This window comes from Trachurus trachurus, assembly GCF_905171665.1.
Source record: "Trachurus trachurus genome assembly, chromosome: 22".
NCBI classification, from domain to species: domain Eukaryota; kingdom Metazoa; phylum Chordata; class Actinopteri; order Carangiformes; family Carangidae; genus Trachurus; species Trachurus trachurus.
The window spans coordinates 14,158,894-14,176,436 of NC_139907.1; the positions used below are offsets into that span (position 1 = coordinate 14,158,894).

The 17,543-nt window shown below is 42.9% G+C and overlaps 2 protein-coding genes across 2 annotated transcripts; both read right to left on the minus strand.

Moving 5' to 3' along the window:
• Positions 1–1,063: 1,063 nt before the first annotated feature.
• cldn23l (claudin 23-like) lies at positions 1,064–1,810 on the minus strand (the record flags this gene model as incomplete). The annotated part of the gene is made up of 1 exon (XM_083998025.1): positions 1,064–1,810. The coding sequence occupies one exon, from the start codon at positions 1,808–1,810 to the stop codon at positions 1,064–1,066; it is 747 nt and encodes a 248-aa protein (XP_083854151.1).
• A 4,266-nt stretch (positions 1,811–6,076) lies between these two features.
• grhl3 (grainyhead-like transcription factor 3) lies at positions 6,077–14,147 on the minus strand (the record flags this gene model as incomplete). Its single annotated transcript, XM_083998654.1, has 15 exons — positions 6,077–6,194; positions 7,425–7,489; positions 7,671–7,756; positions 7,854–7,939; positions 8,060–8,085; positions 8,949–9,073; positions 9,173–9,248; positions 9,367–9,525; positions 9,993–10,087; positions 10,226–10,337; positions 10,941–11,180; positions 11,273–11,528; positions 12,300–12,361; positions 12,475–12,649; positions 14,131–14,147. The coding sequence occupies 15 exons, from the start codon at positions 14,145–14,147 to the stop codon at positions 6,077–6,079; spliced, it is 1,698 nt and encodes a 565-aa protein (XP_083854780.1).
• Positions 14,148–17,543: the final 3,396 nt, after the last annotated feature.

Here is a 17,543-nt window from a genome sequence, read left to right on the forward strand (position 1 = left end):
ATGTGTTAATAATTGTCTGACCTCTATAACTGGTCTTTCTCATAGCTCGCAGTGACTGAACCTACTGTATAAACGTTAAAAAGCAGACTGCACATCTCTATGCAGGAAACTCTTGAAAAGTACCAGCTGAAAGAGAAACCACATTTGTAAGGAAAACAGGAATTTTATATCAATTAATAACACAAATTTAAGTTAAATTTAAATAGTACAAATGAAATTCACTTGACACTGGAAATTTATATCACGAAATCTAAAACTAGCTGTGTTCGAACTTTGAAGCCCTAACATAATCTAAACAACTGCTCTTGTAATTTATCACAAATATATGATATTTCACAGTTTGGTTCGGACATAAAGTATGTCATTTTTTCCTGCTAACAGTACAAAGGCATGGCTACATTGTAAAAGGCAGCACAGAGAGACACTTCAGTCATGTTTCACTACATGTTGCAGTTAAAGGCAGCAGGAACTTGAGCTCTTTTCAACCGTGATGAGCTTAATGAATCTGTAACACTCTTCATTGCTTTGTTTTTTTTTTACATTAGGTTTCTGCATATGTCAAGAGGCAGCTGCATCCACATGTGACATTAGAGTCTATAAATCAGATACATGCAAAGTTTAGGCAATATTTTTTTTCATTTGACTTGTTTCATTTAGTGGCAGATTTATTAGCTGATGTCCACACTGTAAAAACTCAAAATCTTTCCAAGAATATTTGTCTTATTTCTTGTCAAAATGTCTCAATTTTAAACAGTTTTCACTTGTTTCAAACAAATCTTCAATTGAAATAAGTAGAAAAATCTGCCAGTGAACGCAGGTTTTTTGTGCTTGTAATAAGAAAGAAAAACTTGCTCCACTATCAGATTTTTCTACTTATTTCAAGTGAAAATATGCTTGAAAGAAGTAAAAAAAAAGTGTCTAAAAAACAAGCTACTTTTTATGTGATGAGTCTTATTTTTAGTATAATTAGATTTGTTTTGACTAGAAATTACATTTTAACTAGAAATAAGACAAATGCTCTTGGTAAGATTTTGAGTTTTTGCAGTGCAGATTTGTTCCTCTTCTAACAGGCGACCTCATATACGTCCACGTCTGGCTCAATCTCTGCACATGAGCGGCAGGCACGGCAGCCAGGCAGCTCTGGGCAGGACGGGCAGCTCAGACATGTTGGTCGTTTGAAGCTGAACAGCAGCGCGCCGCCTCCCAGCACCTGCAGACATGAGCCCAGCCACCCGAAGTAGAGCGAGCCGGCCGGACGCAGGCTGAGGTGTGGGAACCGGTGGTTGTTGATCCCTTGCCTTGGATCCACCATCCCCAGTCTTCCAAGGTTGTGGGTGTACACCCCGAGGGCTGTCAGACTCATCAGCCCGGCCATGACCACCAGGAGTCCACCTGTGGCTGCCACGCCCCTCAGAGGGAGATCCGTCCAGCAGCGGACCCCAATACAAGCCAGAACAATCCCGGTGCCACAAAGGAACAAGGAGGTCAGGATCAAACCTTGTGCCAGGCGGACTCGTGGGTCTCTCTGGTACGGACCGGCTACGGGCCAGCACTGCTTCAGCTCTGAGTGCTCCACTTGCAAGCAGCTCTCCCAAAGTCCATCAGAGCGCAACAAGAGCAGAGTCTCTACTGACCTCGACCCCGTCCCGTGACCTTTGACTCCAGACCGAAGGAGTGACCCCGTCACCGGCATACCTAAACGTGCCTGCCCCTCTCTCCACTGAGGGGTGATGGCTGCGGTGAAGACAAGGACGAGTCCCAGAGGGGCAAAGACAATCCCCATCACCATAGAGGCTGGAGTGTGCATCATCAGCGGTAACACCGGATCACTCTCAAGACACACAGCTCATTTGTTTCCTCAGAGAACGGACCAGTACCTGTGTTCAGAGAAAGATAGAAAGAGGACACAGTGGCTGCTCCTCCTCCTGGCACAGATGCTGCTGCTTATTATTATCATACATCAATGCCGCGGAGGGACCCCTGAGAGCAGCACGGCACTATTCTGAAAATAAAAACAGACAACATGACTGTGATGCTGATGAAGATAATAAAATCTGATCAAATCCCATCATAATCTACAAAATATCTCCTCTGATTAACTGTCTCTGCATGGAAACACAGAACTTGTATTTTCATATGAACAAACCTCAGCTGTTGGCTAAAGCAAACAATAAGGTGAAAAACAACTATGAAAAATGTTTTTCTTCCCTTACCTCTTCTTCGAAACTCTCCTGCCTCTGTCCTTGGGACTCTTCATGCTGAATGACTGAGGTGAAGAGGGAGACTCGGTCAAAGAGGGAGGTGGCGAATGTCAGGCTGATAAGATGGAAAGCGAGACAGAGACAGGGACAGAGACACGAGAGGAAACAGAGATTTGAAGTGTGCAGCAGACGAACGCTCGAGCAGCCGGAGAAAGCAGAGGGAGGTTTGGCTTCACTGCTCTAGTGCTGGACAGAAAAAAAGAAAAAAAAAAAGACTGAACGGTCGATGCCTGTCTCTGTTGCTAGGATACGATAACCTGGCCAGTCTTAGTGTGACATGGTGTGTGTGTGTGGCTTTACCATATCACAAGACCTAGTTAGGCAACTCTCCTTACCAAAATCGTGTTTGCACAAGTAGTAGAAACACACATGTGAATTTATGCATGTGTGTGTGTGTGTGTGTGTGTGTGTGTGTGTGTGTGTGTGTTGTTGTTGTTGTTGTTGTTGTTTAAAAGCCTGTGAATGATATGACCAGCTAGATATGACCTTGGAGGAATTGAGTTGGGGCTATAATAATGACATCAGGCCGGTGCAGGAATGCAGAGTGAGTCCAGGCCGGAGGAGGACAGACGAAGATGCCCTCGAGGACGGGAACAGGACAGCTTTACGGTGTGTGTGTGTGTGTGTGTGTGTGTGTGTGTGTGTGTGTGTGTGTGTGTGTGTGTGTGTGTGTGTGTGTGTGTGTGTGTGTGTGTGTATGTGTGTGACCCACACCCAGAAACACTGGCATGTCACAAACAGTATACATCTCAGTCAACACCCACAGCAGTGCAATTAACATAACCTCTGTATGGAAAACCAGCATTACCTTATATGACTTCGTTTTCCATAGCAGACAGAACAATAGCACACCTCGTGATGAAATATGAGCCGGATGATAAACTGCTTTTAAGTTTTTTTCTCCGTGTGTCGGTCCTGAAATTCAACTCATCCTTGTTTACAATATGAAAATAAAAGCCCATACAGAGAAGGTTTACAAACAGCTGCCACTATAAGATCATTTGCTCTAAAAAATAATGGCTACAAATGGTGACAAAAAGCTACAACAGAAAGACATAGAGTATTCAAAATAATCAAGGGCACATGGTGAAGTATTTGTTACTGCAGTGTTGCTGCTCAACATTAAAAAAAAGTGGAGGAAAACACCTTTGATTTCAGCTGTGATCAGGTCAAATTACAACAGGACCTAATTATAGCTGTGATCAAAGGTGTATTCTGATAACATCACCTGAGGATTGACTGACACTTAAATTTGAGTGTTGGGTGGATTTGTGCACCTGTGTCATCAGTGTCTAAAAAAAACATGGCGTGCTGGCATGCTGATGGGAAACATGGCAGTATTTCCTGTTTGTTTTGCTCTGGGAATGTTTTATTGACAGGACGGCAATGAGAGAAGATGACAGATGGGAGGGCAGAGACAGAGACAGAGACCCGACCTGGCTCACAGGGCGTCATCATTTCTTTGCGTTGGGGAGTGAACTAAAGAGGTTTGACAGTCGCCTCACCTCAGTCGGGTTCAAAGTGTATTATCTACAGGTGTCACTTGTTACTCAGTGATATTTCTTCTCTTTGTTGCTGCTCTGAGTGTTTTTCTAAAATTAGAAAAGCATTCAGAGCAGGTTAAATCAGAGCTAATCAGAGCAAAAATCCTTCAGATCAGATCAGATCAGACACTGCAGCTGCCACCTCCTCAGCCACCGCACTGACACACTACGAGAGCTGTGACTTCAAAAGATGCCTGATTTATTTCCATCTGGAGCATGGAAACATCTCCAGAGAATAATCATGATTTGAATGTGATAAACATACTGTACGGTCTCACACAGGCACAGTTTGAGCAACTGCAAACCCACACACACACACACACACACACACACACACACACACACACACACACACACACACACACACACACACACACACACATACACACACACACACACACGGCCCATGAAGTCACAGGCACTTACCATTCAGCAGGAGTCGTATGCACCTCCCTACAGATGGGTGTCTGCCTCTCTGCTTCTGTCTGCATGGTTAACATGTTTCTCTCTCTGGCAGCAGATGGTGCAACCTCGTCCTTATTATTCTCGCTCTCTCTCTCTTCCTCCTGTCGTCTCTCTTTGCTTCAGCAATCTCCAATCTCCCCCTCTAATCTTTGCCTTCTAATTTTCTCTGTCTTTGTGTCTCTGTTAGTGTTTGTCCTTGTGTCTGCTGCTGCTTCCCTGATGTCTGCATCTCTGTCTCACTTTCTGTGTGCGTATGTGTGTGTGTGTGTGTGTGTGTGTGTGTGTGTGTGTGTGTGTGTGTGTGTGTGTGTGTGTGTGTGTGTGTGTGTGTGTGTGTGTGCCTCTCTCTCAGACTTGCTTTAGTATGTCTGGATTATATCTAGGACAGAGTGCCACTCTGCTTTCTCTGACAGTGTCACCAAATAGGGAGAAGCACTGAGCTTTTCTGCGTAAACACCACTGGTAGCGTGTGCTGCCAAGTGTATAGGGCCACGAAGAGCTGCTAAAATAACAAAACTAAGACAAAACATGATCAATTTTGGCTGTCTGTTCATCTGCATATTCCCATCTTCCTCCCTCCCCCTCCCTGAAAATAAAAGCAAACCTCCCTCATTGTAGATGGATTTCACGCTTTTGTGTTTGATTTTAGGAGAGAACAGTGTAATCAGCTGTTTCTACATTTCCAATTTGCACTTTGCACAGGCTAATTATATTTTTGCCCATACACACACACAGAAAGCATGTCATCATTATCATGTTTGCTCTATTGATAATTGAACCTGGCAGAAGCTGAATGGCTCTCTTTTCAGGGTAATGACTGGAAATACACAGAAGATATTTTACATTTTTTTTATTTTCTTACAAAAGGGAAGGCAAGACATGACTAATACAACCAGAATTGCCATGATATAAGAATGAAATATTCCAGGGATACATGTTTCCTTTGAAATGATGCATAATATATAAAGGAAAAAAAAAATTCCTGCAACTGCTTAACACACGCATACATATGAAAGTCCTCTGGCAGGCCTCAGGGTTTTAGAAGTTTGTCCTTTTTCCAGAAAAAACAACAACCTGTGGTTACACTGTAACAGTCAGGAAATGTCCAGAGTCTTTGGGCTGAATGACAACCCAATACTAACTCTCATGTGGTTTTATGGGTGGAAATGTGTGACTTTTGGTTCTGAATGCAACCCAGAGTTGGGCCAACGTATACTGTAATACTAACAGGAAACCTAGAGGAAGGATTAGGAGCGGAAGACACTTTTGGCAGTGAAAAACATCATCAGCAGGGTGTGGGTAAGAAAATGCACCATTGGATCTTGCAGTAGAAATGATGAGTACACTAAAAGCAGCAAGAATACCAGCCTCTTATAATGCTGAAAATACACACTGCACACAAACCATGTACAGGGCACTGTAAAAAATTGAAATACATAGCAATATGTGGAAAACTGATAGCAACATGCTAGCTCATAAACACTGTCATATTAAATCTATTTACAATATCTATGTACAGGCTGTTCATTATAATTGCTCTTACGTTACAATATTAAATTCAAATAACAAAAACCATAATAATCGGGTTTAGTTGTATTTACAAAAAAAATTAAGAAAAGCTTGAACATTTTCATCTGAAATCACAGAAACTGGAGTGGTCTCTTCAACCCAGCTTTATCTTCGGACTGGGCAGTCCATAGCTTAAATAGTCTCTGACTGGGCAGTGCTTTGATGGATGCTTTAAACTGGCAGCTGTGATTTTTTTTTTTAATTCATCCTTCAATTGAGCAGGCAGCTGAGCTGTTCTCATACTTCAACGAGAGTGACCTGGAACTGACCGGAGCCCACGTCGGACATGTCGATGAGGAATGCCGACTGGTTGGTGTAATGTTCGATGATGTTGTCGTCCATGTTGACGAAAATCCTGGAGGAGAGACAGAGAAAAAAACAAAAGCTACATCAGTGATCATGGCGGGAAAAGAAATCTCTCAGAGGCATACAGAAAGTGGGACAAACCATTTGTGTGTTAACCAAGCATTAATCTTCAAAACTAGAACGTACAAGATGGCTCTAAAGTGGGCTGTGTTCTACTTTTCATTCGGGTTTCCTGTCACCACAACATGTCATTTGTCTTAAAAGAAGTTCCTATGGAAGAAAAAAATATAGTGGTGGCATATCTCTGGCATCAGTAGGAGTAAATCAGGTCACAATCTTCCTCCTCTCCAACAATAACACTAACAGTAACCTGTAAGGCTTTACAGCTTTAATGTCTGAGCTAACCTCACACATTCAGCCTGCAGGGACGTGGCTGATTGAAGACAAGAGCAAAAGAGGAGGGAGGGAACTGCAGGGAGAATGTAACCCAACCTGTTAGCTTAGCAGCTCACCCTGCGGCCGTAGCTGCCAGCAAACGAGCAGGAAAATCACCCAAAGGTGTTGCAGCCTGTGTCTGGGGGGTTTACTATCATCTTAAGACACGACTCAAAGACATTTTTTAAACGCTTGACCTATAATGATAATTATTACGCATGTAGAGCTCACTTCTTCATCCATCTTGAAGAGGTGACCTTTTCATTACCACTGGAGCGCCACCTCTTTGCCCTAATATCTTTTAGGGAAATTGAAAACAAACTAGGTTCTTTTTCTTTTCTTTTTTTTTGCAATAGCAAATCTGGAGCAGTTAAAGTGCAAATCTTAACAACTCATCTGACCTTTTGTTCAGTTGATATTAATGTGGCCGCTCCCAATTTAATGGCACAACCTCGCTAGTAACTGAAGGCCTCTGAAACCTTTATTGAGCCTGATCTTTCTTTCAGATGAGATGTGGTTATGAAAGCCTACAGTAAATAAGCACAACAATCGCCCCATGACGCATTTGGAGGACTTTTGAAATGTTTTTATCCTCCTTCAGTCATCTGTCTTTCTGTTTTCGGAAGAACTGCAATTAACACATTCCAGCAGGCCTAGCCAACTAAGTTACCAACCCGGTCTATCAACATGAGCTTCCTTAAAGGAGCATGCGATTAAAAACACAACCTAAACCCTGCATTAATGTTGGTCTGTCTCAAACACACACCTTTAATTCATCTTGTGTGGTAAGCCTGTTGTATGACCACAGTGAATTATATAAAAAAGAAACAATAAGATAACTCACCCTCTCTTGCATTTTTTGTAGATTTTCCCAATGGCATCTTTCTGCATACCGTACTTTTCTGAAATCTGAGTAAGGAAAGGAAAGGAACATGAGATAACAGTTAGCACCAACTCCCGCTGAAAGACAGTTGACACATTTGACAGATGACATATGGTAAAGTTAATGCTATGTGAGCATGGTGAGAAAGTATGTGTTGAATTAGGGTCAGAAAAATGAGTTTTTGAGTATCCAAAGTGTGATACTTACAGCTTCCTGCAGGCCTGACACTGTTGGGGCATTGAGCATGAGCGCATCGAATACCTCCTCTGCAGCCGTTCTCACATACAACAGAACTAAAAGGAAGACAAAAAAGAAAAAACAATTAGATGACAAAGGCTCATTGGCTGATTATTGGTGATTATTAGTATCAGTGTTTTCATTTCTATCTACCTCTCTGGTTGTCTTCCTTGCGGGCTTGCTTATTGGGTGGTGAGCTGCTTTGGTCTCTGTCTGGATACAGCCTCTTCAAAGAACTCCTGGCAAGCACAAAAGAAAAACATCCATGTTAAACAAAAGCAGCCACTGTGAGTCTATAAGAAACGGGTTAAGTGATTGTGATGGGACAGCTGTTAACACTGTTTACTATCTATGCTTACCTGTCGGTCTCGTCCATGGGAGCGGCCTAGAGAGACGGAGAGAAACCAGAGATCTGATTAGACACAACTTGACTGATAAAGGCATTGCTTAATGCCCCCCCTTCCCGTCATTATCTGTACACAACACCTTCAGAAAAAAAGAATGTTATCATTGCTTTAGGACCGCGTTTCCCATAACCTCTAACAGAGCCACGTAAGCATGGGCACTGATGGGGAGATGCAGATAGGACCATCCTGCACTTTATCGCACTAACCAATCAAGGCATTTTTCTGCCTGTGCTATTTAATACAGACAGTGGGGCGCTGCAATGTAAAGTCATATCATAACTGCTAGTTTCGTTTTGGTATATTCTCTCTTTCTCTCTTTCTTTCTTTCCGTCTGTAACATCTCTTTTCCGCTACACATTCGTCTACACTCCACACTGTGGGAAAACTGGCCTGTCTGAACAGCACACTCCCCTTACTGTTGTTGTAAGAGTGTGAGTGATAGAAACAGAGAATATGAGGGTGGTGCACGCTAAATGTCCGGTGTCTGTGTGCCTGAGCGCCGCCACACCAGGTGTGTGTGTGTTTTTGTGTAAGCCCCTATGGCTTAGATCTCACTGTCGGCAGCTGTAGCAGCTTGCACCGGTGCCTGGTTTCGACTCCAATTAGCTCATCTGATGTCAGGTCAATGCTTCGACTCACTTTCGCTGACACCATCCCCTCCTTCTTTTCCCAGCCCACTTTTCCCACTACATACTTTCCCACAGTGCTTTCCCAAACTCTCTCGTGCCTGTGTTATTGCCCTGCAGGGATATGAGGGCTGCAGAGGGTGCAGGGTCTGAAACACCAGCACAGAAGGAAGGGAGAGGAAAAATAACAAAAGTATAGTGAAGCGGGGACCTACCATGCGCTGTAAGCTGGAAAGGTGTGTCTCTGGAATGAAGAGAACTGGCTGGGTGATGTGGTCTTCCAGGGTCTGGAAGAGGGTGCATTCACTGCCCACAGAGCTGCTCACTACAGACTTGTTGGCTGGAAATAAAGCAGGGGTGGCCATATTTTAGACAACAGTTTTATAGTGTATAGTGTATAGTTGTTGGTTTTTTTAAAGTGTTCATTTGCAACACTCACCGTTAGCATCATTAGCATTCTTTCCCCTCCTCTTGCTTCTCTTCCTCTCCTCATCGCGCATCTTCCTCTCAGCACCCTAAGGACACACAAACACATTTGCATTGTTACAATAGTGATTTTAACTCAGTGAGTGCCAGAATGTATTCATGTACTAAGCGAATGAAGTCAAGTGACACTGTCTGGTGGTGACATACCTTATCACAGAAGATCTTGACCTGGCAGGCAGCTCTGTGCAGGAGCTGGTTGCTTCCTGAGCTGAAGTCGTAAGTGTCAATCTGCAGGTTGAGGGGCAGGCCTTTCACCCCCTTCTGAGAGGAGAAGTCTGTGCTCAGGGAGTTGATGCCAATGTAAACCTTGAAAATTAGGAAAGAGGGCGTTATGTTGACATTAGATCATGTAGATAAGTTGTCGTTCTTGCAGTCCTTTTTGACACATCTATGTTTATTTCTCTTTCACACACATTTTAAGCCTCTCTATCTTCTCCTCGATCTCTCTGTCCTCTCTATTTTCTGCAAACACTTCCCTGTCCTGCTGCTTCCAGCAGGTTTGGTGGCCCCACCCCAACGCCTTTGGGCCACAGAGAAGCTTGCTTAAGCCGTCAAGGCTCTTGCCTCTCGCTGTGGTGAAAGGAGCCTTAGGGGCCAAACACATATCTGGGATTCCTCCCCTCCCTCCTCAGCCACTCCTTCTCTCCCCACCTTCCTTCTTCTATACCTTTCCTCTCCTTTTCCTCTAAATATTCCACCTGTTCTGTGACTTCTCACTTCAGAGGCTCGGCCTGCTTTGTCAATCACTGCGTTTGATAGTGAGATCCGCTTACCTTGGCTTCTTCATTGGGGTTCCACACAAAAGAGAGAGCATTGAAAGCCACTTCCTCTATGTTGCTAATGCCGTTGAACACTTCTTTGTAGTCCGCTGTAAAAGAAAAAAATATTTTAGGATAAGAACGAGCGGTTTATTCTCTTACGTGACACACGAACAGAAGACTAAGGGAATGTTATTAGGGTCTGTGCAGGTGTACAGTACGTGCGTTTTCATGTGAGATGAACATACCAATGTCAATGACCCTCTGCTTGACGGTTGGCTGTCGCGCATGCCAGTGATTCCAAAAACGGAGCTGCATTTCAGGGCTCTTGTCGTTCTCGAATACAGCCATCACTACAGTCTGGAGTGGAGAAAGAAAGATTGACAGAAAGGCAGAGAATTAGGTGCGTTTGTCAAACTGAATGTGGCTCTTTTCACCTGTTCACATCCCTAAGAATGACCCATTCTCTTCTAAAAACCGCCAAGTTTCATTCATCACTCCAAATCCCCCTTTTCTCCTCACACTGTCATCACTTATTTGCAGTGAGCTGGCGTGTGTTTGTGTATATTCTTATCCGCCGCTTGCTCTTGACAAAGAAAAGGGTTGTCGCCTATGTTTTTAAAATCACACCACACCTTCTCTCGTTCCTTGTCCACTCCTCTTTCTTTCCATTCTGGGCTGCACTCTAACCTCGTTACACCACCATATGAATAAATTACACAGGGCACGACACTGTAATTTCTATGCTACCAGCCCAGTGTGCAGGGTGTCAGCATGGGATTAATCAACAGAGGAGCTGGCTTCATGGGAGGGACAGTTATTTGGAAAGGACTGGCTCAGTGGCACACAAAGAAATTTATGTATTCATGAGCGTGGCCCTGTAATAAAAAGCCTGAAGGGAAGGATGCTACTTGGAAATGTTTTTAAACCTTTTCCTGCTGATAATGTGTCACCATGACTCACCTTGACTTTGGTGGCAGTGATGCCAGCGCTGCTGTCCACTCCCTGGAGAGTGATGGGGTAGAACTGTCCCTTGTTCAGGTAGACCATGGGCAGCTCGCTGGACTTGTACGGGGCAGCTGGGGGAGATCCTAGGGAGAACTGGAACTCACTCCTGAATCTCTCTGCTGGGGACGCGGTGTAGGAGCCAGAGTAGTCAGGGCTGGAGTGATTATCAGGGAAGGGATCGCTGTAGGGAAGAGTCTAACACCCAAACAAGAAAAGGTATTAAGAAATGAAAGATGGGAGAGGCCGAAAGATTGACAGATATTCAAATTTTTTTCCACAGTGCTTACCTCGCTGCTGGGATCTGGGAAAGTACCGGTCTGCAGCATCTCAAAGATGTTGTTGAGCTCCTGTTTGTCATAAGGTTCTGTCACCACACTGGTCAGTGTGGTGTAGTTATCTGCGTGAACAGAGAGGGGCATGGAGGTCTGCTGCTTTGATCCCAAAACTTCCTGGGCATGGCTTGTGGGAATGCCCTCAGAGAGAATCTTCATGAAGTTGGCAGATGCCTCTAACGAAACGAGCTCACTGGTGTTGGTTGGAGTCCTGTCAGGGTGAGATGGAAAAACGAAACAGTGAAAAAGAGGAAGTAGGGAAGGAGAGAGTCACCTTTGTCAGGTCAGCATGACTCGGTAATAATACCATCAACACAGCAAGGGAACAAGCAGCCTGACGGTGGCCGACTGTAGCAAGTCTTAAACATTACAGAAGCCTGCAGACAGCCTGTGCAAACATACGACAGTCAGTAAAAGCACTTCAGCCCTCAGCACACACAGCTACTGCGAGGTGAGCTCGCAGAAAGACAGGGTCTGAGTCTGGGTGGGAACTATTTGTTTCTTAATCCATCTTTTTTTTCTTGTATGTTTGAGTTTCTCTGTTTGAGGGGACAACACTGCACCCCAACAATGGCCATTTCTCACCCACCTAAGAAGTAGTAATAGGGAGCTCAGTAAAGGAAAACAACTGCCGCCTGTTGTGAAACTCTTTAAGCAAGTCAGAGATGATGATAGAGGGAGGATAGATGGATGGATGGACGGGCTGGAGAGGTGGACAATAATCCTCCTGACTCTGTTTGACTTGGGGATTACCCACTCACCTGTTTATGACCTCTCACAGCCCTGCCTTTCTCTTTCTGTGTTATGGACACTCTCTAATATGCTTCATTTGGTGATAACAGAGGATAAACGGAAGCTGCTCCTAGAAACAACTGCAGATCACTCTATCATTTTTTAATTTGATATTTTTTGTTCACTGTTTTTGGTAAAAAGAAAAAGAAAAAAAAAAAAACAGATGCAGAGGGTGTCTATGAACTCTCACCTTTCTGTTTTGTAGATGTTAGTGCCACGGTTGCAGGCACCAGCCTTCTGGTCTTTCTGGTTCTGAAAACATGAAAAAACAGACAAAATCAAGAAGCGTTCAAAACCAAAATAATCTTATTTAAACCCCCTGTAATAATTCACTTTGTTTTTGCCATTGGCACTGAAGTCTTTACCTTGCACTGTTCATAAAGCATGGTCAATGCTGCCAGGTCGTCTCCTGGGTGGAGTCTGGGTTTGGAGTGGTTCTGTTCGGCGACAGGGTTCTCCATGTAGGACCAGGAGTCCATTATGTAGTTTGTGTAATGGCTATAGTTAAAGTTCTCACTCTGAATAACCAGTCCCAGAGTCCTGTGGAGAGGGGAAGAGATTAAAAGAAAAAATAATAAATACTCATTTTTAAAAATGTAGAATTATATACATTCACATATTTATGTTTATGCTTTTTTTTTGACAAAGCACGAGATAGCTGAAGTCTAGCCGTGGTACCTGAGCCTCGGAGCACTGTACATACTTGCCCCTGAGCAGGAAGGGTTTCGATTGCAAAACCACAAAGCTGAGTAACATCCCTCAGGAGCAGAAGTGTCAGAAAAAGTTTAAAAAGCCAAGAGCCACCCACCAACACCGCATACACACAGGCACATACACATATCTAGTGTTTGGTGGTTTGCAGTATTGTGAAAGACAAAAAGAAGCTACATTCCTGAATGTTGTATAAGCTGTCTTATTTGCATGGATCTTAAAAGACATGACAAGATTTTCTTACTAAGTAAATAGAAACCCACCACCGTCTCAGAGGTTGGCTTACCTCTTTACAATATCACTTGTAAAGAGAGAAAAAAGGCTTGGATTGTGAGGATTGGATTTGTTTGGAGAGTCTCGCAGTGGCATTAGATTGTAAATATCCTGTCCACTGGGATAAACCCCTCTGACTTTGTCTGAAGTAGCTGATGAACAAATAGTGAGTTTACTCTGGTTAAACAGTTAATTAAATGTGCTGACAGGAGGCTCAGGGCACAGGTGTTCACAAGCAAAGTTTAAAGAGAGAAATCTAAGGATTCCTCACCAGGATTAAAGAAAGGTACTGAATGCATATTGTCACAGCGCCTGGAAAACTAAAAACGCAGCATCTGAACATGGAAGACTGTACATTTTAACTTTTGTTTTGGTGCAAAAATATAAGTTGTGATATTTCAGCTGCGTAACATAAACTAAAACCCATACACCTGTTCTAAGATGCACCTGTCTCTTCCTCTCGCACTCAGCAGCCTCAACCAAAAAAAAAAACTACAAAAAGGACTCCATTAGTCACTCTCCATTTCCCACTAAAACTAGTAAAAGTGAAGATGTTTTTACACAGACACGGGGGATTTGGGGGGGCTTCTGTCTAAGGTTTCACCATTATGTAATTCAATGCATTACATGCTGCCATTGCATTCTGTCTCCGTCCAACACCTCAAGAGGAGATTCCTATTTCCCGGTCTGCTTTTGTGCTCTGTGGCCCCTAGGTGAGTGACAACACAAGCTGAAACAGACCTGCCACAACCCCAGACTCGTGTTTGTGTGTGTGTGTTAAAATTATCCATATCAGTTTCCCCCTGCAAAACACCCCCTTCTTAAAACAGGGATCTTTCACATGGGGGTCCCATTGCAAATAGAAACAAAAGGGGGGGTTTCCATCTCCCCAGACTGGAGTATAACATATAACATTTATAAAGTTTAAACCAAAATGTTTTTAGCTTAGCTGATGAACCAAAAATGTGGATTCAAATCTTGATGAAGCACAGTTTTAGATCAAAACAGATAAAATATAAATTCCTCATAAGACTTACTCAGTGTCTTTGGTCATGTCTCCAGTCCAAGTCAGCTGGAATAGATTCCTTTAATTCCAAGTCTTCTCTGTTTCTCTGGAGTTGTGTGTCTCTCTGTGTTAGTCTATCAGTCGAGCAGAGCAGTGACACACACAGATGAGTCAAGTGTTGTGATTCTCCTCTGAACGGGCCCCAGATTTATTTCATTCCGGCACAGTTTCTCCCTCTCTCTCCTGATTGGCTGAGAGCTGTGAAACAGGTGTCTGATAGGACAGGTGTAGGATTATTAACTCTTTCTGGGCTGGAGAGAAACTTCCTTACATGTGTATGAGTGTGTGCAGTAAAAGGGGAGCACTTTGCAAGACAATCAAAGGCAGGAATGTTTTGAATCTCATTATTGCACTGGATAAAAGAGTGAGATTGGGGATCCCAGAGGTGTGAACAGTTTAGTAATGAGTCTGAGAAAAGCAGGGGATGCCTGGAACTCAGCTTTAACATGTTAATAGTTTTCAGTATCATTTTTCACTCTCCCCCTGAATTTCCATGTCATACATTGGTTTTGGTCCCTTTACTTCCAGGGATCATGGATGCAAAGATGGATGTGTCACTGTTGTGGTTAAAATTGCTGATGAGGAGGGTGAGCTTAAGGGAAGCTCAATGTAAAAAGACATGTAAATTAAAGTGAGAAAGTTGCTAGATTTTAAAAAAAATATCCATGATTTAAACTGAAACATATTGATTGAATTACATTTTGAATTGTGCATATATGGTTTTGCTTTATAGCAAACATGTGTTAAACACAAACATATTAAAGTATTAAAAGTATTAAAATGCTCATTGTGCAGGGACACTGCACAGACATTGTGCAGGCAATTTGAGGCTGGAATTAATCCTATTTAATTTAGCGTTGTGCAAAAATCTAATTTCATTAAATTATATGATTGGTTGTTATGTGTAAGTAACTATATGTTTTTGTATTGTCTCTTTTTATTTATGATAGACCTGAGTCCGTAATAAAGACTATCTATATGTATCTCTATGTTGGTGTGTATTTTCCTGTGAAACAAAGTGGAGTGGAGTTCAAATCCATATACTGTAGGAATACAAGGATCCCAACGTTGTAAAGCAGTACCTAACTTAAGTTAATGCATTTACTGACCTTCTACCAATAACACTTCAGTATGATTGGTTAAAAAGAAAACATGAAATTTAATAACACCCAAGAGCAGCGATCCCTGTCTTAATGTCAGTCAGGGATATAATCTTCCACCCACATACTTGAACACTCACACAGTTACACACACACGCAAAGTGAAAGAGCAAGAGAGAGAGAGAGAGAGAGTAATGTGCGTGTGTATAATTGTATGTGGCTGTTTATCTGTGTTGTGTTTGTGAACACCTCTTGCGGCTGACACCTGAGGGAATCTGGCGTGGTAACACACAAGTGCGTGCTGTGCAGCTTGCCCATAGCCTCACACACACCACACACACATGCATGCACAAATTCCCGAGGGCAAATTGGCTTTGATTCAGAGGCGAAAGAGAAAGAAAGAATATTTCTGTGTAGGACACACCTTCACGTCATTCCATCGTATAAATGAAAAGGCCAATTAAACTTTAAACAACTTGAGCTACATCTTAGCTTCTCAAATGCAGCTGACTAATACTGGTTCGTCTCATGGCTTCATTTTCCCAGATTGTAAATGTTGTGCCATGTACTGTCTGAACTGTAGAGCCACAGAGGAAGAGGAGGATGGCTGTGACATGAGCCTCTCTTTCACTTTTCATCAGCTCGTTGAGGGTGTGAACGGCTTCTCTCGCCTATAGTTTCCATCTCTCTCTCTCACCCCTTATATTTTCTATCACTGCCTCATTAGCGCTGTGAAATTAACACATCAAAAATACTAAGCCCTTTAATCCCCACTTGACTCTCTCCTCTCTGATTGTGTTTCTCTCTCGGAAGTTCAACCAGATTCAACGAAATCACGCCCACATCTGAACAGCAGCTATACTTACACTAAATCCTCTCAGACACTTGGGACATCTGTGTTATTGTTGAACACAAAAACATAATGATTGCTCTAAAATGTAAAACGTCCAATGATAATAAAGGGCAACTGCTGTATGATTGTGCTTACTTGCTTAACTCTTGTATTGTGTAACAGAAGACGCAAGCTCTAAATTAAGAAAACATTGATGTATAAGTTAGTTTGTTTTTTACTTTGCTGCTTTTTCTACTTTTTTGTGACAAATTTTAATATTTGAAGTGATCTCAGATGTATTTCATTAAATCTATAGTATTATAAAGAGGTCAAGACTTCTCCTGTGTGTTTCCTGATTTCCAAAATGTATTTTAAAAAACATTTATAATCGCCTCCATTAAGAAAAGATACCGCTTTGATAGTAGTAGTTCAATCAAACATCCTCAAAGTCTTTTGTTTGGTGTCGTACTTTCATGTCTAATTGAGTAAAAGTGTCCATGGCCCCATAGAGACCTCTGGCCCAAACTGATAAAGTAGGTAAGATGGGGAAACGGAAGATGGATGGATGTCACCAGATCTTCAAACGACTGCCTTTCACGCCTTGCAACACACAAATGGAGTAAGAAACCAAGACTCAACTGTCCTGCAGCTTTGGTGTGTTGTGTGTGTGTGTGTGTTCGTGTGCGCCTGAACCCATGCATGGCAGCGTACAAACAGACGTCAGCACTGGCTATACGCACCAGTGCTGCTGAGAGGGGACTCGCTCATCACCTCTCTCCTCCCACGTTATACATCTCTCTTTCTCTCTCTATCTCACTCTCCTTTTCCTGTCTCCCACCTACTCTTCCTTTCACATGGGCTTCCTGCTCCCCCTTTCCCTTTCCCTTACGGCCAGTTGCTCAATAAATCCTTTCCTGCTCCGACTTTCAACGGATGATGGAAAGATCATGCCAAACCAAACTTAAACTGCAGTGCAGGAGTGAGCTGAGGTGAAGAAATCAATAAAAGTAGCAGCCGTTTATTCTGATTCATCGGAAGATCCCTCTCATCATCTCAACACATCATATCTCTCCATCTCTTTCTCCTGCTATCTCTCTATCTACGCTAATGCCTGGTTTGTCATGGAGGAATGTGTGCTGAGGGTTGACAGAGATATAAGGAGCCCGGGGCGTGTTGCTCTGCTGTTCACACTGAGAAACCAGTGTGAGCGGTGCACCTGTTACCATAAATCCAAGACATTTTCACTTCAACTACACTGCTTCTGCTTTTTCACCACAGTTTCCGAACCTCGATGTGTTCGGACATGAATTCATCCAGTCTAATTAAGAATGGCCAATAAATGTTCCTTATGTGTGACACAGATAAACGCTTTTCTGACATTGTTCAAAATCTGATAACCCAACAAACAGCATGAAGGGTCTAGGTATTCTTCTCTGTCTAAATGTTTGTCAG